This window comes from Pipistrellus kuhlii, unplaced genomic scaffold, assembly GCF_014108245.1.
Source record: "Pipistrellus kuhlii isolate mPipKuh1 unplaced genomic scaffold, mPipKuh1.p scaffold_m20_p_5, whole genome shotgun sequence".
In the NCBI taxonomy this organism is placed as follows: Eukaryota; Metazoa; Chordata; class Mammalia; order Chiroptera; family Vespertilionidae; genus Pipistrellus; species Pipistrellus kuhlii.
This window is the reverse complement of record NW_023425551.1, coordinates 30233223-30259089: the sequence shown is the minus strand read 5'-3', so window position 1 is coordinate 30259089 and position 25867 is coordinate 30233223. Positions and strand designations below refer to the sequence as shown.

General features: G+C 42.8%; 1 protein-coding gene and 1 long non-coding RNA gene across 2 annotated transcripts; one reads left to right on the top strand and one right to left on the bottom strand.

The window, feature by feature from the left end:
- Nucleotides 1-447: 447 nt before the first annotated feature.
- On the bottom strand, nucleotides 448-25796 carry SLC22A16 (solute carrier family 22 member 16). The gene is made up of 8 exons (XM_036414577.2): nucleotides 25668-25796; nucleotides 22271-22747; nucleotides 16735-16852; nucleotides 13492-14023; nucleotides 7205-7332; nucleotides 5034-5143; nucleotides 3057-3156; nucleotides 448-813 (listed from the first exon to the last, which is right to left on the bottom strand). The coding sequence occupies exons 1-8, from the start codon at nucleotides 25718-25720 to the stop codon at nucleotides 631-633; spliced, it is 1701 nt and encodes a 566-aa protein (XP_036270470.1). The 5' UTR covers nucleotides 25721-25796; the 3' UTR covers nucleotides 448-630.
- Nucleotides 9973-13413, top strand: LOC123651349. Its single transcript, XR_006739995.1, has 2 exons — nucleotides 9973-10371; nucleotides 12654-13413. It is a non-coding gene; the product is annotated as an uncharacterized LOC123651349 (long non-coding RNA).
- Nucleotides 25797-25867: the final 71 nt, after the last annotated feature.

The window sequence follows — 25867 nt, the reverse complement described above, 5'->3', positions numbered from 1 at the left end:
AAGGGATTAAGATGTACAAATTGATAGTTACAAGACAGTCACAGGGATGTAAAGTACAGCATAGGGAATATAGTCAATAATATTGTGGTAGCTATCTATGGTGTCAGGGGGATATTAGAAAAATCAGGGGGAATATTTCATAAATTATATAAATGTTTAACCACTATGCCATACACCTGAAACTAATATAAAATAATGTTAAAAAGTCAACTGCAATTGAAAAATAAATAAATAAATAAACAACAATCAAACAAATAAATAAAATATGGAAAAGAAAAAAGAAACACACTCACAGTTGACAGTGCCTGGGGGAAGGAGGGGACCTGATGGGACTGGAGGATGTGGTGTTCCCTCAGGTGGTGAGTGGAAAAGGCTGAGAAACGACGACACAGAACAACAAACATGGAAAAATATTTTTCCGTGACCACAAGAAAGCAGTCTAAAACATGAGCATCCTCATCTTAGTTTTTATTTCTCTTACAAAATCACCGTTTTTAAAACTTTTTTACAAAATTTTTTTCCAGGAAATGAGAATAATATTTCTCTAATACAAAGGCAGTAAACAATTTTTCAGGAGCTGGACGGCATGCATGACGCAGTCATTCACCAAACTAGAATCCCCTGAATTAATCAACTTCTGGTTTGTCCGGCTTCTGAGTCACTGGTGGTGGGAAACGTTTCGCCTGAGCTGCTACCTTTTTCTGCGTCCAGTATGTTCGTCTCCTCCCAAGTAGTTGTCAGAGGCTTCTGGAGGGTTTCTGGAAGTCTGAGTGTCAGTATTCCACTCACTAAGGACAAACTCCCAACGAGCATCTAGAAGGCAAAAAACAAAAATAAAATAAAGAAAAGAAGAGAAACAAGAGGTGACACTTCAAGAAATAAATGTAGCTGAAACCGGTTTGGCTCAGTGGATAGAGTGTTGGTCTGGGGACTAAAAGGTCCCAGGTTTGATTTTGGTCAGGGGCATGTACATTGGTTGTGGGCACATCCCTGGTAGGAGGTATGCAAGAGGCAGCTGGTCGATGTTTCTCTCCCATCGACGTTTCTAGCTTTCTATCTCTCTCCCTTCCTCTCTGAAAAATAATCAATAAAATAAAATAAATGTATCCTTCAAGTGGGGACCAGGTGAAGGGGAGCTATGGGGGAAGGGGGAAAAGGGAGAAACAATTGTAATAACTGAACAATAACAATTTATTTAAAAATAAATAAAAACAAAACAAAAATAAATAAATAAATAATGTATCCTTCAGCGAATAATAATTCTGAACCTTTTTTCAGAGGGAAACAGATATGAACTTGACATGCCAGTTGACATTTTTATTCCGCAGTGAGGCCTCTGGTGACTGAGGCTGGACTGGGAGTTCTTGAACTCATCGTCTAGGCTTCCTCTGGTCCCTCATGAGTTCCTTCCTTAACCACTGTGGCGCACCTACTCAATAATCCCAATAGCTGCCGGCATTATCACTCCTGCTGGCACTGTCCTAGGAACTGCCACACCAGTCTGTCCCATTTTCCCAGACGCCAGAGTCTTATGGAGAAACCCAGCGGCTGAGCCGTGGGTTGGGACTTCATGGCCAGGGACTGCCCCAGTGATCAGTACTCTATCGGCATTCAATAAATGACGGGAAACGCAGTCATGCCTGCACGAATGAACATTTCAGTGAACCAAAGTCTGCAGGATTTAAGGGGGAAACCTACAAGGGCAAAGGAAATGAATGGCTACTTTTGAAAGGGTGACGGGCGGTCCACCTGACTTCCTAGGAAAATTCACTATTTCTTTCCAGATGTTGACACACAAAAGGCAGCCTCTTACACTAGCACCAGGTGTTTGTCTTTAAACATGCAAATCACACTAAAAAATTAATGTCTACATGTCTGTGCTCTATTGATCATTATGAAGATGTTGGGTGAATTTTAGAACTAAACCTTTATACAGTTTGCACAAATGCATTCCGTTCTTCGTACATAATTTTAATTCCTGTAACAAAAGACACTGCCTGGGAAGAGCCCATAAAAATAAGTCAAGGCATGGTCTTTCCAGTAAATCCGCATGCTGGCAGCTTCCACAGCCTGGGAGAATGAGAAAGATGAGACACAGAGCGACTGTGACATGATGCGAGGCCACATCAACAGCAGGCATGCCCTGGGAGATCAGCTGTGCATTTGGTTTTACAGAATGCTGATCATCCAGTTCTTAGAAACACATGAGCAAGCCCAGAAACAGTAGTGGGATTTAAAGTGACATTCCAGAGGATGTTTAAAGGCATTTTCTGATGCCTCAGGACATCGCTAGTGCCGACACTAATGGTTAAAGCGCAGACGAGCCCTGAAAAACACTGAAAACAAGTGTCTAAACAAGAAAATGGAATCAAACGGAAGATCCAAGACAGAACTGGATTGTTCTTTTTAGCTTGGTAGTAACAACAATAGGCAATTAACAAAAAGAATCCATAACCCTCCATGCTCCCCTCTCATTCTAAGCAGGAGACTTGGTCTCCTGCCACCCACCCCCAACCCCCCCAGCTCCTTCCCTCCCCAAAACACCCAACAACGCCCCTCCCCGCCCCTTCCTCCCTGGACCAGGTCCCACTGCCTCTCACCTCCTTCTCCAGGTCTTCCTCCACCTGTGGCCTCCCTCCTTCTCACAGATTCCTGGCCTTTTCCTTGCCACTGGCTAGTAAAAATACAGGTCCCCAAGCCTCTTATAATCTCCAAACCCACTCTGCCCAGTAACTTGCTACCAGTATGGCCTTGGGCAAGCAACCTGACTTTTCTGCTCCTCGGTTTCCTTATCTGTAAAATGGAAATACTGGTAGTGCCTGTCCCGAAAGACTGTTGAAAGGATTAAATTTAACACCTAACAGTGCCTGGCCTATGGTAAGCAGTGAATAAATGGCATCTTTTAAAACAAGCAAAAGAGGCTCATCCTCTCCAGAGTGGTCACTGCCTCCTCTCTCAGCTCTCCTTCCGCCCGGCCCTCAGCAGCCTGGCCCTCTCCCACCACCCACAGAAGCTGCTCTGCCATCTCAGCAAATTTCTATAAAGTGATTAAACACCTGGGGCATAAAGATCCAAATGTCGGGGAGGTTAACGGAGAATGGGGCTATGATGCTTCCGGCGCGGGACACCATGCTGCCACTGCCCACGGCCTGCGTCCTAAAAGCAAGAGGAGAGAATGGGAGACAAGTGGAACACAGATGACACAGAGAGTGATGGGCAACTTCCTGTAGCCCCTGTCCGCCCTCCAGCATAATCCTATGTAATAAAAGCCTGATATGCTAAGTGCTCTGTCATCCAGTCAGCCATTCAACCAATCAAAACATAATATGCTAATGATATGCTAAGGCCACTCAACTGCTCACTATGGCGTGCACTGACCACCAGGGGGCAGACACTCCCACCTGTAGGTTAGCTTGCTGCTAGGGTCTGGCCAATCTGGACTGGGCGAGAGGGCCAGACATGCCCTGGAGCCCTCCTGCAGTCCCTCCCAGCTGGCCAACCTCCTGTGTCCCTTCCCAGCCCCATTTGTACACTGGGGGAGTCCTCTGGCCTGGCCTGAGCCCTCTTGCAATCCGGGCTGAGGGACAACGTGCCCCCCCCCCAAGTATACAAATTTCGTGCACTGGGCCTCTAGTAAATAATAAGACTTTAGCTTGGCTTACTATACTTTGCAATAATTTTACTTTAATTTTTCAAGAATCACTTGTGACCTAAATCCACATTCTGCAGTGGTATGTACAAGTGTGCAAATAATTCAAGATCCAAAAAATTATTCATCTGGTATGCAGATGAGGCCCTCAGATATATTAGGTCAGTCTATTATTGAGGACAACATCAATTTCTAGAGCCAGAAGTTGTTTCGAGTAGGAAGTGGGAATGTGGGAGACTTATGTCTATGGAACATTTTATTTTTTTAAAAGTCAAGTGATATCTTAATGTGCTTTTCTTTTCTTTTTTTTTAAATATAAATATTTTTTTTATTGATTTTTTTTTTTTTTTTTTTTTTTTTTTACAGAGAGGAAGGGAGAGAGATAGAGAGCTAGAAACGTTGATGAGAGAGAAACATCGACCAGCTGCCTCCTGCACACCCCACACTGGGGATGTGCCCGCAACCAAGGCACATGCCCCCAACCAGAATCGAACCCGGGACCCTTCAGTCCGCAGACCGACGCTCTACCACTGAGCCAAACCGGTTTCGACTTAATGTGCTTTTCTTTGCAAAGTATTTAGCCCAGGCCAGGCAGCTCAGTTGGTTGGAGCATCATCCATAGGTTGCAGTTCAACCCCAAGTCAGGCATATAGCTGGGTTGTGGGATTGATCCCCAATCAGCAATCCTACAGAAAGCAACCAATTGATCTCTCTCTCTCTCTCTCTCTCTCTCTCTCTCTCTCTCTCTCTCTCTGTCTCTCTGTCTCTCTCTCTCTCTCTCTCTCTCTCTCTCTCTCTCTCTGTCTCTCTTTCTCTCTGTTTAAAAAAAGAAGAATTTTTAAAGGTATTTAATTAACCTTATAAAATATCTAACAGGAAACAATGTGCTTTTCATATGAGTATCTTTTCTTACACCAAAGAGAGAGACCCCAGGAGAAACCGAGCCTGCCGAACACATTGATCTTGGACTTCCAGCTCCCAGAACTGTGAGGAAATAAATGTCTGTTGCTTGAACCTCCCGCTTTGGGGTTTTGTTACGGCAGCCCTAGCAAACTAATGCACCTGAATCAGAACACCAAGAGACACATCCTGGGAAAATTAGCCTGCTTCATATGGGCAGTCAGCACAAGTCAATTATATTTGAGATTTAAAAGGGTTTTAGGATAACAGAGTGTTATTTCAAAAACAATTTCTTTACTACCCTTGCTAATGGAAGTGTAGTCCACGTTTCACATTCGGAATGAGTATCATGTAACTTCCCCATATCTTAGAGCTCAGGTAATGGCTTTGAAAGTAAAACATTTATACCCAAAGGCCAAATATAAGGAAATGATATGTAAGTGAAAGGCAAAAGGAAAACAACAGAAAAATAAGCAACTCTTACCTTATCACGGTTGGATATAGCTCTGCTGTGTAAAGGTAAATGAGGCCAAATACGGATCCTACGGCAAATTTTCCAGCCATAGTTGTCACCATAATCCAAAAATAGTACTTCTGAAAAAATACATTAGCAGAAAGACCGTCAAAACTAATATTTTTAAAGGAAAAATATAAAAACTTGAAAATTATTGCTTAAAACTTTTTAATCCTCCAGTATTTTTCAGAACAGTGAAGAGTTTTATTTTTCTGTTTGAATTTATTTTGTAAACTCTGCTCGTGGCCTGCAAAAGCTTTCCATCTTTATGAAATTTAGAGGAAAGTTTGATTGGGCCTCCTCCTCAGCCTTGGAGATGTCAAATGGCCAAACAAGGGAAGACTATCTCTTAGGGAGATTGCTGTGGAACAAGAAACATCCAGCCATCCAGGCATGCTGGTTCCAGCAATAACCAACCAGCTCCTGAAACTGAGGCAGCGGAATCAATCAAAGAGCCACAAAAACAAGTTGCACCCTTTGCAGCAGTAATCCCAGGGCGTATAAACTACCTTCAGAAAATAATTTGGACTGTTAGTACAGGCTCTCCACCCCGCCCCTCGCCCTTTGGCGGATGCATTCCTCAGCAAAACTTCTGCCTTTGCCTCCCACGGTGTTTCACTCTCAGCAGTGGCTCACAGGGTCCTCCCCTAGCCCATCCCCTTCCTTCCCCCCCCCCCATATGCCAGCTGGATGTTGACACCCAGATGACCTGGAGTTCACGTGTGGAGGATGGCAGTGCCTCTGTCAGCCTGAGTCCCTGAATGGCTCTGTGGAGCCAGACATAGTCTCCTCACCACTGCCATTGCCGCCAACCAGGGACACACACATCAGACTTTCTGTGAGCAAGAAATCTATTATGGGAAGTCACTGAGATTTGGGGATGTCTCTATTAAAGCAGCTAGTGTCACCTTGTCATATTAATCAGTATTGTAGACAATATTTGTTGAATAAATTACTGCGATTTTTTTTTTAAATGTGTATTGAGCTATCACTGCCATCTGGGGAGAAATTTCACTAGTTCAAAGGCAGCTGCCATCAGCTCAATGGATATCAATGCAAAGTGCTTAAAAACACAAGCAAAAACGAGTATGGATGAAGCTCCCTCAAGTTGGCGGAAGCCTCCTCATCCTGCGTAGTTTTATTGTATTTGTAACTGTTGTATTTTAATCACCACCTGGAAATTTCAGTTACATAAAACATGCGAGTCACCAACCCTGATCATTCAGTAAAGCATCACCATAAAAGGAAGTCATTGGTTAGCTTGAATGTGATGTCAAACAATATACAAAACCTGAAATGCCTTGTGCTACATGTTGAACTATCTATGCTAATAAAAGGGCAATATGCTAATTAGGGCAGACGTTTTCCTGACGTCTTTCTGGATGTCCATCCGGGCAAAGACGCAGTGGCTGTCCAAGGCTTGGGGCTCAGGCAGCAGCATTGGCCGGCAGTGGCAGCAGCGGCGGCATGACAGGGTGTCGCCTTCTCCCTCCCCCACCCCTACCCCACCCCCCGTCAGCTACTTGCCTCCCGCAGAGGGAGGCCAGGCTGAGGCTTAGGCCCCCTCCTTCAGGTTTCTGATCAAATACCACCTTCCCCGAGAGGCACGCCATCTTTGATCAGCCTAGATAAAATAAAATAGTGTGCAGGTGCGCTCCCCACCATCCGCAGTCACCCACTATTCCTCTTCCTGTTTTTTCCTTTGTTGTACTTACAGAAACTTGATTCACTACCTAGAAACTTGTCTTCAGCACCTAGAACAGCACCTGGTACACAATAGATGCTGGGTGAATGAATAAATGTTTGGGATTATAATCGCTGAGAGGTACCTACTTGACTCACTCAAAATTACTGTGTTTACCAAACACAACACTGGCCATCTTTGGAAATGGGATGATGGCCATTTTAAAATATACATTTCTTTTTTCCTTAAATGTTCAACAATGAGCATGTATTAATACTATTTATATAAAAGAGAATTTTTTTTGAAAGAAAACATATTGCTAAATGTGATGTATGTGTCCTGTCCATATATCTAAATTGATCTTCATATTTACTGTAATAAGCTAAAATTCTCTCGTCAAGCTGCCGTAATATATATAAAACTAACCATTCCTTAAATAAAACATAAAATAACTCACCGGGGGAATTATCATAAGCACACCACAGAAAAATGCGCTTGTAAAAAGGGCGATGACCAGAACCATCCTTCTCCCCAGAGTGTCCATCCCGAAGCACACCAAAAAGTAGGCAGGGATATCCACTGCACCTGTCATTGAGCAAAAGGGCCCTCTATAAGCCACGGTGCCCACCTTACAAAGGGACCTCACCTTGTAACCCAGGCACCAAAAAGCGTGATCATGAGCAGTAGTTCTGCTTCCAGAGGCTTCCAAGAATGGTCAGCTGCTTGAGAGGTAACAGGCCCCACCCCTTCACACTCCCTGGAGGATGTGTCCTGGGAAATGCACTATTGCTAAGGTAATCAGTCCAGCACTTATTCCATTCTGCTGGCTTATCCTATTCTATTCACCTATTCACTAAGCTGTAAGCTCCCCCAGGACATAGCAAGGTGCCTGGAGGGCAGGCCTGTTGAATAAATAAATAAGCAAAATTAATGGACAACATTGATAATTTCTGCCCTAAACGGTTTGGCTCTGTGGATAGAGCGTCAGCCTGCGGATTCAAGGGTCCCAGGTTCAATTCCAGTCAAGGACATGTACCTTGGTTGCAGGCACATCCCCAGTAGGGAGTGTGCAGGAGGCAGCTAATCGATGTTTCTAAATCTCTATTCCTCTCCCTTCCTCTCTGTTAAAAAACCAATAAAATATATATATATTTTTAAAAACATTGATAATTTCTAAATCGTTGGTTTCTTATGCTTGACAAAACTGGGGAGGGGGATGTATCAGTAACGTCAAACTTAGACACTAAAGTAAAAAATGCAGTGTCAGCTAAGTACATAAACTAATGTGACTGCTTGGTGGATTTAAACCTAACAATAAATAGTTTTAATCTAAGATGAGTCACCTACACAACAGAGGCTGGTTTTGGATTCTTTTCACTCCCCCACAACAAAAATTAAAGAGCTGAATCCATAATTGACATAAAAACCCTTTCCTTGAATAACCAAAGTTCGAGCCTAGCACTAGAACAAAACAAACAAAACAAAACAAAGCAAAGGAAAAAAAAGAAAGAAAGAAAAAAAAAACACACAACAAAGCTTTTTTATCCATCAGCCAGAACCGAACAGGGAGCAAGAAATATCTCGCAGCAAAACTGAGTCAACCCAACAGTCTCCTTCGGGAAAGGAGCCAGCCCAGATCTTCCTTGTAATTCAAAGTTCTCTTCTGTCCTCCCTGTGCAGCAGGCTAATCTCAGACACTCCCGCCACTGCCTTTTAGGAGTGATGAGCATTTGTCCGTTCATCTACAGAAGCCTGCAAGCACCTGGAGAGGCAGGCTTGGGCCTAAATGTCTCCCACAGGCAATTGCAGCTGCTCAGAAAAAAAAGAAAAAGACCTGACTCAAGCAAAAAATAGTAACAACATTCGGAGCCCCATTTGAGAGACAATCTCTCTCTCTCTCTCTCTCTCTCTCTCTCTCTCTCTCTCTCTCTCTCTCTCTCTCTCTCTCTCTCTCTCTCTCTCTCTTTAACATGAAAAACAACCAGCTCCAGAGGAGGTGCCTTCCTTTCACAGATGCTGCTGTCAGTTCCATGTTTCCGGGCCAGGACAGTAGATACACCTACTAGTATTACTCTGCTCTTTTTTGTTGTTGTTAATATATTTTATTGATTTTTTTTTTACAGAGAGGGAGGGAGAGGGATAGTTAGAAACATCGATCAGTTGCCTCCTGCACATCCCGCAACCAAGCATGTGCCCCTGACCGGAATCGAACCCAGGACCCTTCAGTCTGCAGGCCAGCGCTCTATCCACTGAGCCAAACTGGTTTGGGCTCTACTCTTTTTCTTTTTTAAAGAGTATATCAAGCACTTTTCAAGATCAAATAAGACAGTGATCTTCTAAAGAGCTTCCTGAGAGTAATCCCTACTTGACAACCAAAAGTAAGTTATTTGAGCACAAAGAGTAACTGACAGCTCAGGAACTGGAAGCGAGGTCTTGGTGAGCCAAGGGCCCTGTCCTGCAGCCTTCCTGCCCCACTACCGTCCTGCAAGTGGGCGCGGAGCTGTCCCCTGCACAGCACTGTGTGTAAAGACAGCAGAGTCTAGCACAGCTGGGCAGCAGCTGTGAAAGCGCGAAGGGACAGTGAAAGTGGACTACACTGGTTTCCCTTGAGTTTTTGCTTCAGGATATGGCCACGCCATCTGATTTTTGGCTTGGCTGTGTCTGGGAAAGAAATGGGGCAAGCAATGAGGCCTACGTTTTCTGGGATTAGGACAATGGCTCATTACTTTCTTCACCTTATATTAATAATATCTCTCTCTAATCACTCGGGCCCCATTCTACTCCTAGCTGCACTAATCCCAATTGTTATCATCTGCAAATGGCAGGAAACCAGAGCTGAAGTTCCCACCAGCCCCAAACCACCTCAGGAAATGAAAGCTTGTTCAAAAATGTCACAGCATGGAAGTACCTGTCAGCAAGAGGACCACTGGAAAGGGTAAGGATATGAGAAATCCGAGACAGAAGAGATTATAAAACCATGTAGATTTGTCTTGGAAACGTTTTTACCGTTATGCGATTACCCAGTTTCTTGAGGATGTGTATCTCCATCAAAATTAAGAAACCATATCAGCCACACCAGCATGGCTCAGTGATTAAATGTGGACCTATGAACCAGGAGGTCACAGCTCGATTCCCAGTCAGGACACATGCCCAGGTTTTGGACTTGATCCCCAGAGTGGGGCATGCAGGAGGCAGCCAATCAATGATTCTCTCTCATCATTGATGTTTCTCTCTCTCCCTCTCCCTTCCCTCTGAAATCATAGATAGATGATAGATAGATAGATAGATAGATAGATAGATTTTTTTTTTAAAGAAACCATATCATAAAGGTCTAAATCTTCAGCTTTCTTAAGCTTCCCCAGTCCCCACCTCATTTTCCTACCATTTGCTGCACTGACCTAGAAATACTGCTTCATTTCTCAAACTGATGCATAGAATGGGGATGAAGTCAAGATGGGCTCTTTCTACAAGCTTGATGGTTTGCCCGAAAAGAGAACAGAGGTTTTTGTGTGGAGTTTTCTCCTTAAAATGACTTCCCTCACAATTCCTACTGAGCTGTGATAAACAAAAATAGATGTCATTGGAGTTCTTGAATGAGAAGGGATGATTTTTGTGTATAAAAAGGTGAAAGCAGGGAAAAAACCAAGATGGCGGTATAGGTAAACACCTAACTGCAGCCTCACAACAATTTCAAAAAAATACAACTAAAATACAAAATGGACATTATCCAGAACTACAGGAAAGTTGACTGACTGGAAATTCCACAACTATAAGGAAAGAGAAAACCAGAAGGAAAATCAGAGGAGCTGTAAAAGCCTAAGGGACAGAGACACAGTGTGCGCGGGTAGAGGAAGTAGCCAGAGAGGAGGGATGGCTGAGTGCCTGGCTGGCATTCCCTAGTGGGAAGGAGATAAAAGCTCTGGACTATGCTGAACCCCAGACCCGACAGTGCTGAACACCAGTTCTAGGCAAGACCCTGGGGACCCAGGCTCATACGAAGGGAGTCTAGGCTATAAGGTGGAAACTCAAGGGAGCGGCGAAAGGCAGTCCCAGAGGTGCGCACATTGCGCACAGAGGACAGACTGCTGACTGTGGACTGTGCTGCTGGATTGCCCTGGCTGAAAGAAAGCTCCAGACTGCTCTGAACCTTACTTCCAATCCCACTTCCAACTGCATTGAACCCCAGTTCCTGGCATATTGGAGGAGAGCCTGGACTGTTTGGTAGCAGGTGAAACTCGAGGGCACCTTTCTCTCAGAGGTGCTTGCAGCAAGTACAGAAGGACAATGAGGAACACCGAGACTCAGGAACCTCATAGGCCAGAGCTGACAGGAAGCCAAAGCTATAGGCTCCACCCTGAAACTCTGCCCCATCCAAGCTGAGCACAGAGGCTTTTGCAGTTTTCCAAGTCTAGCTGAATAAGGCTGTCTCTTGGCATAGACACAGCTGATCCTCACAGCCAATTGGCCTGGAGGTCAGTTCCTCTCAGTGATACCAACAACAATCAAGACTTAACTACAACAAGGCTGTACACACAGTCCACAAAAGGGGGCACCAAGAGTGTCCACCTCAGGCAACTGGAAGACTGACCCACTGAACCATATAGGACACCTTAGCACACAAAGCCACCCTACCAACTCAGGGAAGCAGCAAAAATGCTGAGACAAGGAAACAGATCACAAATGAAAGAAATGGAGGACAAAAAGCAACTAGATATAGAGTTCAAAACCACGCTTATAAGGTTTTTCAAGAATTTCCTAGAAAAGGCCAATAAAATAAACGAAACCTATGAGGATATGAAAAGGATCAACTAGAAATAATAAGGGATCAACTAGAAATTAAGAATACATTGTCTGAAATAAAAAATATTATACAGAGTCCTAAAAACAGAATGAAAGATCACAAGAATCAAGTCAAAGATTTGGAACATAAAGAGCCAAAAAACACTCTTCCGCAGAAGCAAGAAGACAAGAGAATCTAGAAAGTTGAAAATAATGTAAGAAACCTCTGGGACAACTTCAAGTGAACCAACATCAGAATTATGGGGGTCCCAGAAGAAGAGAGAGAGCAAGATAACGAAAACATACTGGAAGAGATAGTGACAGAAAACTTCCCCCACCTGGTGAAGGAATTAGACTTACAAGTCCAGGAAGTGCACAGAACCCCAAACAAAAGGAATCCAAAGAGAACCATACCAAGACACATCATAATTAAAATTCCAAGAGCAAAAGACAAAGAGAGAATATTAAAAGCAGCAAGAGAAAAGCAGGTAGGTACCTATAAAGGAGCACCCATACGATTGTCAGCTGATTTCTCAACAGAAACCATGCAGGCCAAACAGGAATAGCAAGAAATATTCAAGGTGATGCATAACAAGAACCTACAGCCAAAAATACTCTACCCAGCAAAGCTATCACTCAGAATCAAAGATCAGATAAAGAGCCTCACAGATGAAAAAAAAGCTAAAGGAGTTCATCACTGCCAAACCAGAATTATATGAATTGCTGAAGGGGGTTCTTTCAGAAGAGGAAGAAAATCAAGATAAAAATTATGAACAACAAATACGTAACTATCAACAAGTGAATCTAAAAACCAAGGGAATTAAAAAAATCTGATGAACAATATTAACTGGTGAATATAATAGAATCAGAGGTATGGAAGGGGAGTGCACTGATGATTCTCAGGGAAAGGGGGATTTGGGGGAGGGGTGCAGAAGAAACTGAATATAAACTGTGCACCTATGGATGAGGATAATGTGAGGTGGGGAAATGGCAGGGGGTGGGGTGGGAACCTGGTGGAGGGGAGCAATGGAAGGGGGGGGGGGGGTGAGGAACATTTGTAATAATATGAATAAAGATTTATTTATTTATTTTTTAAAAAGGAAAAAAAAAATTTAAAAAAAAAAAAGGTGAAAGCAAGGTTTTTCTGAGGACAATATCAAGCACAGGCAGCCTGCAGGACCAGAAGCTACTACTGGATGAGCAAGTGCAGATAGATGTCTACGACCTCTCTCATGTTTGGAGTGAATTTGGTTTACCCTGAGAGTCACCCCTCAAGTGGTCACAGCAACATTTGAAGCCACTGTTAACCTGCTGCTACAATGGAAGAACCACAACATCAATTATAGCCGCATGCATTTAAGTGCTTTTACTGACCAAAATTTCTGAAGTAAGGACATTAAAAGGAGGAAAGCAGCCGGAAGATTTCCAAGACATATTACACTTTAAAAGGAAAACAACGTACAAGGAGCAATATGCAGCGAGTAACCTCACTTAGGTTAAACTAAGAAACGTTTATCTGCACAAATATACGGATATGCATGGAAAGAGATCTGAAAGGGCAGAAGCCAAATGTTACAACAATTACCCATGGGAGAGAGATCTAGATGGGAGGGGCGTAAAAGAAGGAAGCCAGCAAGGAGAAGAGGCAGAAGAGACTAAATTCTTCTAACTATTTGCCTTTTTAAAAAAGAATATACAGGGTGGGGCAAAAGTGTGTTTACAGTTGTGAGTACACAAAACACAGTTTATCCTTGCATTATTATTTATTGTATTATTTTCCATAGGAACAACTGTGAGCCTACTTTTGCCCACCCTGTATATGCATGTGTTACAGTATAACACTATATGAGACAATCATCATGTAGTTGTCAGTACTGTTCTTAGTAGGAAGAGAAAAAAAAGACAATAAAAACATGGCAGAAATTGCATTTCACTGTTACACGTAAATATAATTTAACTACTTACCCATGAGAAAGAGGTTTAAATATGCATTGCCTCCTAGATTCACAGAATTCAAGGAGAAGGCATAGAATCCCAAACACCCCGTGAACCAAATCAGCCAAATAATAAGTGTTCTTGTTCCGATATCACAGTCATGAAACAGATCTAAGAGCCTGTGCTTATTAACATAAGTAGTTGTTCTACCAACAGGACTGTATATATCCGGGGATAAAAGTTCTGACAGTTGAATGGTGCCTGTTCTATTCCATTTGGCCATCTGATCAACCACTGTTTGCGCTTCTTTAAATTTCCCCTCTGAAAGAAGCCAAAAAGGAGTCTCCGGGAGCATCCAACAGAAGAAGAAAAAGGGGACAGTCACTGTTGAGAGGATTATCTGGTAGATCCACCAGGTCCTGACCAAGTAGCCCGTCAAAGCCACCACCATTGTTCCAACGGCAAAAAAGGAGTGCACCTGGATGCATGCCCACGTCCGAGCCTTCTTGCCGACAAATTCTGTCACATAGACAAACACCACTATGAGGTAGCCACTTGCAACCTGGAAAACAAAAGGGGGGAAAGAGTCCAGGTTTAAGGTCACGTGTACAACTCCTAAGGGGTCTGACGTCTCTGTGAGGCAAGAGAGAAAATGCCAAAGGATTGTTTTCTGGGACCCATATCACATTTATAAAAGGACACCTAATCCAATCCATCCTTCCACTTGAAAGGGGGTCCTTTCATCTTCTCCGCACTCAATGGCAAAATGTAAGAGGTTATGTGTGAATAAAGTGGCTTTCTGTTTCATTTAAATGTTCCTTTACACTGTGAATTTATTTCCAGTTTCTTGTAACTGTACATATCAATTTATCTACCGTATATGCATGAGGTCCTTATTATTAAATCCTAAACTTTAAACAGGGACAAAAAGTTGTGGTAAGTAGTGGAAAGAAAAAAGATTTAACTAAAACTTTATTTTGAGGGGCAACAAAGAAAAAAAAACAAAACAGATAAGTTGGACATCATGAAAATTTAAGACTGTGCATCAGAGGACACTATCACCAGAATGAAAAAGCAACCTAAGGATTAAGACATTTGCAAAATACATATATGATAAGAAAAAAATATCTAGAATATCTAGAGAACTTGTAAAAACTCAACAAACAATTAAACAATCTAATTAAAAAATGAGCAAACAAAAAACTGGGATTTCTCCAAAGGAAGATATGTGAATGGCCAATCAGCATCACTAACAATTAGGGAGATGCAAATCAAAATCACAATGTGAAGCCATCTCATAGCTATTAAGATGGTAGTATACAAAAATAAAAACAGAAAATAACAAGTGTTGGCAAGGATGCAAGAAATTTGAACCTTTGTGTACAGCTAGCAGGAATGTAAAGTGATGCAACCACTAAAGAAAGGTGTATGGGAATTCCTCAAAAATTAAAAAAAAAAAAAAAATAGAGCTACTATATGACCCAGCAATCCTTCTTTGGCTATATAGCCACAAAAATTTAAAGCAAGGTCTCAAAGGGACATCTGTGCACCCATTTTAGCTACTGTGAATAACAGCCTTATTCACAGTAGCTAAAATGCGGAAACAACACAAGTATCTGTAAACAAATGAACAGATGAGCAAAATGTGGTGTATGCATTCAGGGGAATATTATTTAGCCTTGAAAAGGAAAGAGGAAGAATATTCTGACATAAGCTACAACATGAGTAAACTTTGAGGACGTTATGCTAAATGAAGTAAGACAATCACAAAAAGACAAATACTGTATCATTTTTATATGGAGTGCCTAGAGAGAGAATGGAGAATGACAGCTGCTTAGGGCTAAAGGGATGCATAGAGAGAAAGGGGAATTATTATTTAATGGGTATAGAAGTTTCATTTTTGCAAGATGAAAAATATTCTGGAAATGAATGATGATGATGGTTGCACAATATGAAGGTAACTAATATCACTAATACACTTCAGTTCAGATAGTAAATTTTATATCATGTGTATCTTACCAAAATAAAAAAATAAATAAAAAATGGGGAGAAACCTTTATTTTGAAAATAGGCCCAGCGACTGGAGGAGATAAAAAGAGGGGAAAAGGGGGACGTGTGTAATACTTTCAACAATAAAGATTTTTTTAAAATAATAAAATAAAATAGGTCCATTTTAAACAATATTTAGATTATAATAATAGTCTGTTATCATTCTTGGAATACAAAAAGAATGAATCAAATGATGGATTTTTTTTTTTTTAGGGGAGCAGTGAAAGGATTAAAAATTTTCCTGCAAAATTATTGCACAATCATGAAGTTAATTTTTGCAAAATTATTCCAGAGCACTGTCAATTTCCCCAAAGGCCTCTCTTCATCCTTTAATATTCGAATTTTTTTTTTTTTTGAAACCCTTGTGGATGCTCCTCTCTGGACCCCTTGGTGAGAGGGGAGAGGTTCCCTTCTCCGCAAGATTGCAAACTCTTCCTGCAGATGAAAAGGTCACTCCGTTATCCTGGACCAACGACCTTCAAACAGAATTCCTGCTGCTGTCTGACCGTTTGGAAGCCAAGTGTGGAAACAACATCCTCACTCCCACCTCCAGTGACAGTCCCTATTGCACAGAGGGCCTCCTCCCTGCCTAGTGCTGGGCCACAGATGTTCGCTTTAACCCTGCTGGATGCTGATAACAGCCCGGGGAAACAGGCATTACTCTCCACCGCGTAGAGTTTAAAGACTAAGGCTCAACGAGGATAACCTGTTTTCTCACGGTCACACAGCTAAGAAGCCAATCTGTGGCAAAGCTGTACTTGGAACTCATGCCTTTCTCACAAGGCTCCCCTGGTTCCTCATCACACAGAGGCCTCAAGCCCTCCTGCTTTCATTCTTAGCAATACACAGATGACTTTCTTAACACCTTCCCCATCTGTCTGGCTCAGGCACGCAGGGCCTGATGAGACCGATATAATTAATTGCTCAGAAGTAAAACAATGCCTTAGCAATTGTGGAATGTGGACCCTGTGCCAGACGTAGAGTCAAACAGAGAAGTTTCTGCCCAGTAGGCAACCATGACTCATTTTAATGAGTCCCATTCTAAACAGAGGGCATTAATATTCCACAGGAGGAACTTCTGCAAGGGAGTGATCCAAGGTTAAGCCTTGATCTCTCGCCCTAGATTCTAAATTGGCACATCTGAGAGAGTTAAGCTTCAATGTGAAACACTGTGTCCAATTAAAAAGGTAAAAAAAGAAAAACAAAAAAAAACCCACAACTCACAATAGCGAGAAGGAAGCGTGCAAACATGAAGCTGTAATAGTCCAAGGTGAACGCTGCTGCTATGCCAAAGAAGTACATGCCAATGCTTGTGGACCACAAGACAAGTCGCCTTCCTACCCTGAAAGAGAAGAGTCAACAGCGGAGGAAGCAAGGTAGAGCTGTCACAGTGCAAATCCACCCCAATTCATGAAAGATGTGTTTCCCATGTTTTTAATAGCTCATGTTTCTGGTTATTGTTATTCATTCATTTGGGCAAACCATGAGTTAAGACTTATTTATTCAAGAGGCCAGTCTTTCAGTGGCGAAGTCTCTCCCTCAACTACTAATATACAGACATGATCACTCTGGGTGATCCCCAGGAGACCCACTAATCTGGGATTTGGGGGAAGAGGAGGGAGGATGTGTCCTTTCTCTCCCAGGACTCCCACTCTCTGATCTGTTGGGTCACCTTCCCAGCCAAGCTGGTGCTGCCCACCAAGGCTGAGGCAGCTCTTGCTAAGCTCCCTTGTAGACAGAGATCTTGCTACATTTTGCTCATAAATCATCTGCTCATAAGATGCTTACTTGCCCTATATTTTTATACTTGGGGAAGAGTATTTCTTTGTCTAAAAACAAAGAACAGCCCGACTGCAGAGTTCAGTGGTTAAGTGTCAAACTATGAACCAGGAGGCCACGGTTCCATTCCCAGTCAGGGCACATGCCTGGGTTGTGGGCTAGACTCCCAGTACAGGAGGCAACCAATCAATGATTCTCTCTCATCATTAATGTTTCAATTTCTCTTTTCTTCTCCCTTCCTCTATGAAATCAATAAACATAAATATATACATAAATGCAAATAAAAACAAATTCTATTCCTGACAGATTTTATTTTAATTGAGATATAATTTACATGCCACAAAAACCAACTTTTTAAAGATCACAGTTCAGTGGCTTTTAGTGTGTTCACAGAGTTGAGGACTGTCATCGCTATTTAATTCCAGGGCGTTTCCATCACTGCAAACAGAACCACTGCACCCAGGAGCTGTCATTCCCCATTCCCTGCTCCCTCCAGCCCTTGACAACCACTCATCTACTTCCTGTCTCTGTAGAGTTGCCTCTTCTGGACATTTTATGTAAAGGCAGCCACACAATATATTACCTTTCGTGTCTGGCTTCATTTGCTTAGCAATATGTTTTCAACATTCACCCATGTTGTAGCATGTAGCAATACTTCAGTCTTCTTTATAAGTAGCTAACATTCCATTGAATGGATATACCACATTATGTTTATCTGTTCATCAGTTGGTGGACAGTTGCCTTGCTTCACTTTTTGATTATTATAAATAATGCTGCCATGAACATTCCAGAACAAGATTTTGTGTGAACTTACGTTTTTAATTCTCTTGGATATACTCTGATGAGTGAAATTGCTGGATTATATAATAGCTCTATGTTTTAACTTTTTTAATCAATAAAATATATATATTTAAAAAAACAAAATTAGACTTCCTCAGACTCATGTAATAATAATATATTTAAAATATATTTTTTTAATTGATTTTTTTACAGAGAGAAAGAGAAAGGGATAGAGAGTTAGAAACATCGATGAGAGAGAAACACTGATCAGCTGCCTCTTGCACAACCCCTACTGGGGATGTGCCCGCAACCAAGGTACATATCCTTGACCGGAATCGAACCTGGGACCCTTCAGTCCTCAGGCCGATGCTCTATCCACTGAGCCAAACCAGTTTTGGCTTGTATATATTCTTTAGGGAAATATCTATCCAAGTCCTCTGTCCACTTTTAAATTGGATTTTCTTTTTATTGTTGAGTTGTAAGAGTTATTTATATATTCTGATACTGACTCTTATTAGATATACTACTTGCAAATATTTTCTCTCTGTGAGTTGTCTGAAATAGATAATTTTAAGACAAAAAAAAAACCATACATAATGCCAAGATTCCAACCAGTAGGTAAATTATTAGAATGAATGAGCATTTAATGAGGTGGCTGGATATGTTATCAATATATATAAGTTAATTCTATTTCTATATACCCGTAACAAATATAAAATTTTAAATGCCATTGCAATATCTTAAAGTGGTGAACTGTATATGAATAAATCTAACAAAAAGCTTGTAAATGCTCTATGGAGAAAATGAAAAACTTCAAGAATCAAATCATTAGGGGGAATAGATATATCATTAGACAAAGAGATAGATGGTCCCTTAAGGGACCTTGAAACAGAATAGTGCGTTCATAGACATGAGTATGGGACAAATAAGGTCCTGCACAAGAATCAGTAACTGGTGCTGGGACAACTGTCTAGCTATATAGAAGAAAATACACTGGAGTCCCTTTCTCATAGCTTACATTATAAAATCAGTCCCAGAAGGATTAGAGGCACATATGTGAAATGCAAAACTATATAACTTTAGGAAGATGATATTGGAGAATATCTTCAAAACCTAACGCAGGAAGGGAAGACTTTTTTTTTTTTTTAAAGATACAGAAAACACTAACCATGAAGGAAAGGATAGATACATTTGATTTCACATCCATCTGAAAAACACTCCTGGCTGGCATGGCTCCGTGGTTGAGTGTCAACCTATGAACCCGGAGGTCATGGTTCGATTCCCATCAGGGCATATGCTCGGGTTGCAGGCTCCATCCCCAGTGTGGGGTGTGCAGAAGGCAGCCAACCAATGATTCTCTCCCTTCATTGATCTTTCTAAATCTCTCTACCTTCATCTCTGAAATCAATAAAAATATACTAATATTAAAAAGAGAGAAAGAGAAGAAGACACATGGGAGGGAGAGAGGAAGAAAGGAATAGAGGGAGAGGAAATATTTGTTTGACATATGACTAAAGGATAAGGATCCAGAATAGTCAAAGGACTTTTAAGTCAACTAGAGGCTTGGTGCACAAATGTGGGGTCTCTTGGCTTGGCCTACGGGGATTGGGCTAACGCCGGCTCTCCCACATCACCTGAAGAGTCTCAGATTGTTTGAGGCTGGTTCTCAGGTGACACACCCGAGAATCAGGCTCTCTCCTCTCTGGTTTCAGGATACATCACCTGAGAACTGCATCTGTCAAGTCACTGCAGCTTGGCAGCTCCTGCATTGAGCATCTTCCCCCTGGTGGTCATTGCACATCATAGCTAGTGGTCAGATGGTTGAATGGTTAGATGGTTGCTTAGGCTTATATATATATAAAACAGATAAAATGGGGAAAAGATTTAAAGTCACTTCCTAAAAGAGAAATCTAAGTGGTTAATAAAAATATGAAAAAGGTGTCAATGACATATAATCACACTGTTTATTTCTGACCAGTTGTCAAAAGTAAAAAATCTTGTAATACTAAATGTTGGCAAGCATATGGAGTAATAGGGTCTCTCACCCTGCTGGTATGAATGCAAATTGGGAATGCAAATCAGGAGAACCAAAGAATAATTTAGCATTCTGTAGAGAAGCGGGTAATGTGGACTGCCCCCAGGTTCTAGGGGATGTACCCTAGAGATGCTCTTGCACATGTCCACATGAATACATGCATAAGAATGTCCCTACAGAATTGTTTCTAACAGCCGGCACTGCAAACAAGCCAAATACCCTTCAACCACATCATAGACACATGTATCGCAATGCATTCCTGCAGGGGAATAGGCAGGATTGTAATGCTATAAATAATAAATCTTCTTCTCTCTTTTCCTTTATGTCTTTCTCCCATCCTCTCCTTCTCCCTCTTTCTTTTTCTCCCTCTCTTAGCTCTATAGTACTGGCTAGAATCTCTAGTACAATACTAAGTGGAAGTGGGGTTTCACATATTCTTGTCAGTTGCTGATCCCAAAGAAAAAGCTTTTAACATTTCACAGTTAAGATGTGCATGGCAGCCGAAACCAGTTTGGCTCAGTGGATAGAGTGTCAGCCTGTGGACTGAAAGGTCCCGGGTTCGATTCTGGTCAAGGATATGTACCTTGGTTGTGGGCATATCCCCAGTAGGGGGTGTGCAAGAGGCAGCTGATCGATGATTCTCTCTCATCAATGTTTCTAACTCTCTATCCCTCTCTCTTCCTCTTTGTAAAAAATAAATAAAATATATTTTTTTAAAAGATGTGCATGGCACATTCTTCTATTTTTAGGTTTTATCATGAATGGATTTTGAAATTTATTAAATTCTCTAGTTGTTTACTGAGTTGGTGATAAGAATTATGCCCTCTTCAACTGTTTCATTTCTAATATTAAATATGCTCCATACCTTATTCTATAAATTTCAACTTCTCATATTTTCCAACTCTGTCTTTCTGAGTTTTAGTATTGATAATTTTTTCTCAGCTATCATCCATGTTACTAATTATTTCTTTAGCTGTGTATAATAGGTTGTTAAAAGTACCCAGGAAGGCCAAAACCGGTTTGGCTCAATGGATAGAGCATCGGCCTGCGGACTGAAAGGTCCTGGGTTCAATTATGGTCAAGGGCATGTACCTTGGTTTCGGGCATATCCCAAGTAAGGGGTGTGCAAGAGGCAACTGATTGATGACTCTCTCTCTCATAGATGTTTCTAAGTCTCTATCCCTCTCTCTTCCTCTCTGTGAAAAATCAATAAAAAATATATTTTTTTAAAAAGTATCCAGGATGTTTGTTAGTCCCTTTTTATTTTTTTAATTTCTAGATGTTCTAGATAGGTATTCTTCAATTTTATGTCATTTTAAAATACAATTTCCAGACTTTTAGCAATTTTTAAAATGTATATTTTATTTCTTTAAGAATATAAACATAGCCCTGGATCGTTTGGCTCAGTGGATAGAACATGGGCCTCCAGACTTAAGGGTCCCTGGTTCAATTCCAGTCAAGGGCATGTACCTTGCTCAGTTGCAGGCTCAATCCCCAGCCCTAGTCGGAGTGTGTGCAGAAGGCAACCAGTTGATGGTCTTCTCTTATATCCATGTTTCTCTGTCTCTCCCCTCCCCTCACCCCTAACTTCCACTCTCTCTAAAAATCAATGGGAAAATATCCTAAGGTGAGGATTAAAAAAAAAAGAGTAATATAAATATAGTTACTTTATTATCTATGCCAGGTAATTCCAGTATTTGAAGTCTTTGTGCAGAATCAGGTATACCCCTTAAAGAGCAAGTCTATTTAACAAATACACACACACACACACACACACACACACACACACACAGTAATAACCAATATATGTTGAGTAGTTAAATGTCCAAGGTACTTTTTCTTTTAATTTATCTTTTTTCCCCATTTGACCCCCTCCCCAAGGCACTTTTTCTGTATTAATTTTACAATAACCCTTTGTGATGGATGCCATTGTTTTCATTTCCCAATTACAAACACGGGTTAGGCAATTTCCCCCGAGGCCACAGCTAATAAGCAGAGCCAGGGTTTGAGCGCAGGCAGACTGTCTTCAGAGCCCATCCTTTCACCACATTATTTTGTGAAGCATGAAAATAACTAAAGTTTTTAACCTAACTCCCTGTCCCTTTAGAAAACCAGATAGGAAAACAAACCCTGCACCGAGCAGCAATGCTAAATGCTTCACTGTACCTGTCGGAAAGGTAGCCAAAAATGAGCGCTCCCAGCAGGACGCCCACCATGAACGTAGGCTGGATCAGCTTTGCAAACCATTCCCGGTTACAGACCAGATCCCACTGAGTCACCACGGTGCTGTCCCATTTGCTTGTGTCGTAGATGTAGCCATCCAAACAAGGATAACGACTCTTATGGCCATTATAATTGTAGTCCAAGCTCGATGAGTTATCTCTCCGGAACCTGTTACACCTTTTGAGCTCCCAGATCTCGCCGTCCTGTAGCTGCACCACGACTTCTTCTTGGCTGGAGGAAGACAGCTTCCAGATGTTGTCCAGCCTCAAATCAGAAACGTTGTGGAAAAGAACCCGGCTCACGTTGCCTGGGGGCCTGCAGGCATACCTGGGGATCACGGTCATAAACACAGACGCCAAGTAGTGGATGCCACAAGAGATGTTCTGGAAGGCACATGTGAAATAGAGAAAGATCTGGTATCTGAAAAGAGAAGAAAAGAAAGTTATTACATGTGGATTAAAAAAAGAAGAAGAAGACAAGCAAATAGGAATGGTCTTTATCTTGTTTACCTTAACACATGTACAGATGGATAAATACAAAATAAGTAAAGATGTCTGTATACACAGGTTAGTATATAAGCATATATGCATAGCTCTGTTGAGAGGGCTTATAAGCAATGAAGTCCCAATAACAACAAGCACACCCAGTGCCCGATCTTGATTTCTAAGTTCCATTCTCCAATGAAAGAAACCAGGAAAAAAAGAGCAGGAGGAGGCAAATACTAACTAAATCTGGAGCATCTTGTAATATCAGAAAGTGAGGAAGTGCTTCAAATACAAAAGATCCTGAGCATTCTTTCCATTTAAACCTTCCTTTCTCTTTTGCAAGGATAACTTCTTAAAACAAACAAACAAACAAACAAAAAAAACCCTACTTCCTTAGGTGTCTAGTACTCTAACATATCACTCTGTCCCTGACAAAGCCTGTTATCCATCAGGTGTCATCCATGTGCCCAAAAGAAGACCCCCTCCGGAACAACAGACCCATAGATGCAGTGCACACAGCTGAGAGACATGCGTGTGGAAAAGAAGCATGGCAGACACAAAAGACACAACGCCCAGATGCGAGGGAAAGCAAAAATGACCAGAACTCCCTGAAAATGGACCGTGCAATCTGGGTGACCTTCAGTCTAGATTTATGCCATTCTGTTTACAAAAGCGTAACTGGTGGCACCCCACAGGGCTTAAAAGCGTGGACTCCAGAGCCAGACTGGATGTTTGAATCCTGACTTTGTCACCATATAAGGCTTTGGCCAAGATCCTTAGCTTTGCTATGCCTCCGTTTCCTCGTCTGGGGTGTTGTGGAAATGGAAAGATTTAATATGTGTAAAGCACTATGGCACCTTATAGGTGCATGCGTTAGCTATTATGATGTTCACAGAGGAAAGTCAAAAAAGAATCGCCAAAGAAAGGTTCATCTTTTGAAAACACACACACACACACACACACACACACACACACACAGATGTAAGACATCCGCAGGCTCCACGCGCCAGGTCTGACATTTTAAACTAGGGGTGTCGAACTCAATCAGAGAAGGGGTCAAAATCTAAAATCCAGCCTAAATCGCGGGCCAAATGGTTTACTGAACAGTCATAAACTGTCATTGTGATGGAAACGCAGCGGAGTGCAGTGATGACAGCGCGGTGCGGGCCACATTGCAAGGCCTGGCGGGACGGATTTGGCCCTCAGGCCTTGTGTTTGACACACGTGTTTTAAACCATCTCTTCCCTCTCCCCAGGGCAACTCAGGGGTTCGGGTTTTCAGTCTCCCAACACTGATGCCTGCATCTCAGTGTCAATTCCCTCTCCCACGGGGCTTAAGCCATGAAGTTTATGGAACTTCATACAATTTTAGAACAAATCCTGAAAGTGCCTTTTAATTCTTCTTAGGTATCCTGCTTTCCTCCCTTAAAGTGCTTCTTTATCTTAGAAATGACTAATGAGAAATAAAAGATAATTACAGATCTCCACTTAACACTTTCACTAGGTTTTCTCTTTTTTAAAAAAAATATTTTATTGATTTTAGAGAGGAAGGGAGAGGGAGAGAGAGATAGATGAGAGAATTATTGATGGGCTGCCTCCTGCACGCCCCCTACTAGGGAGGAGCCGGCACCCCAGGCATGTGCCCTTGGCCGGAATCGAACCTGGAACCCTTCAGTCCACGGGCAGACGCTGTATCCATTGAGCCAAACCAGCCAGGGCTGGGTTTTCTTAAGAGAAGGCTAATAATACACAATACCCTCCCTTCCTATTTATAAATAAAGAGACCAATTACAGCAAACTATGAGAGAAGAGATGGGGTACCGTGGTACAGTCACACTTTTTGCAAACTTTGTGCTGTAAGCTTTGACTGGTTACTCTTCCCCTTCTTATAATCTGCTTTCACTATCAACCTTTCCAAGGCGGAGGCTTGGGTAACAATAACAGCCATGATATTGAGAAATTACTGGATAGTAAGAGTTTTTTTCTTTTTAAAAAAAATATTTTTTATTGCTTTTTTACAGAGAGGAATAGAGAGCTAGAAACATCAATGAGAGAGAAACATTGACCAGCTGCCTCCTGCACACCCCCTACTACTGGGGACGTGCCCGAAACCAATATACAATACATGCCCCTGACCGGAATTGAACCTGGGACCTTTCAGTCCTCAGACCCGACGCTCTACCACTGAGCCAAACTGGTTTCCGCTGGATAGTAAGAGTTTTTGCATACATTGTTGTGGCCGGCTAGGACTTGTCTCCCAAAATCTGTTCTCCACTTCTGTCACCACCGTGAGCTACCTTTGACCAGGAAAGCAGCCTCAAACAGGACGCTGTGTGGTACTGCCTGGCACACCGCACCAGGCACATACCCGGCTCCTGTCTATGGCAACAACTGGCTATCCCTGGGGCGACACCTGCCAGGCCCGAGGAGATCCCAGGCGAGGCGGGGCGGGCAGCAGTCCTCTTGGGAAGCAGGAGAGGAAGCTGGAGGTCAGAGACGGGCGGCCAGGGACCAGCACTCCTCTGTCCAGGCAGCCCGGCCTCTCCCCCTGGGCCTCGGGCTTCAGCTCCCCGAGGGTGTGCGCCCCGAGCTCCCCCGGCCCCGCCGCCGCCTCCCCAGAGCGAACCCCACGGCCCTCTCCTCGCTGTGGGGGTCCCGCTGCCAGAGTCGGTCTGGCCCAGGGGACTGGACGGGGGTCCCCCGACCTCCCGGGGACACACGGGGTGGCGGTGTCTGCAGATCGCGAGCGCAGCGCCGGAACCCGCAGCAACGGAAAGAAACAGCCCCACCGACGCCGCCACCCGCGCGGGCCCGCCCCCAGGCCACCCTCCCCGGTCCGCTCCCCCAGCGCCCCACCTGCCGAAGTGCCCCACGCGGTCAAAAATCAGCTCCAGGTTGCCGTGCCCCATGGTGCGGCCGCGCCAAACGCGCCCGGTGCCGGGGGCTGGGGGCCCGCCCGGCCCAGCGCCCAGGTCGCCGTCGTCCCCACCCGCCCACCCGCCCCCCGCGGCCGCGCGCCGGGGCCACCAGCCTCCGGGTCCCCGCGCGGCCCGGCC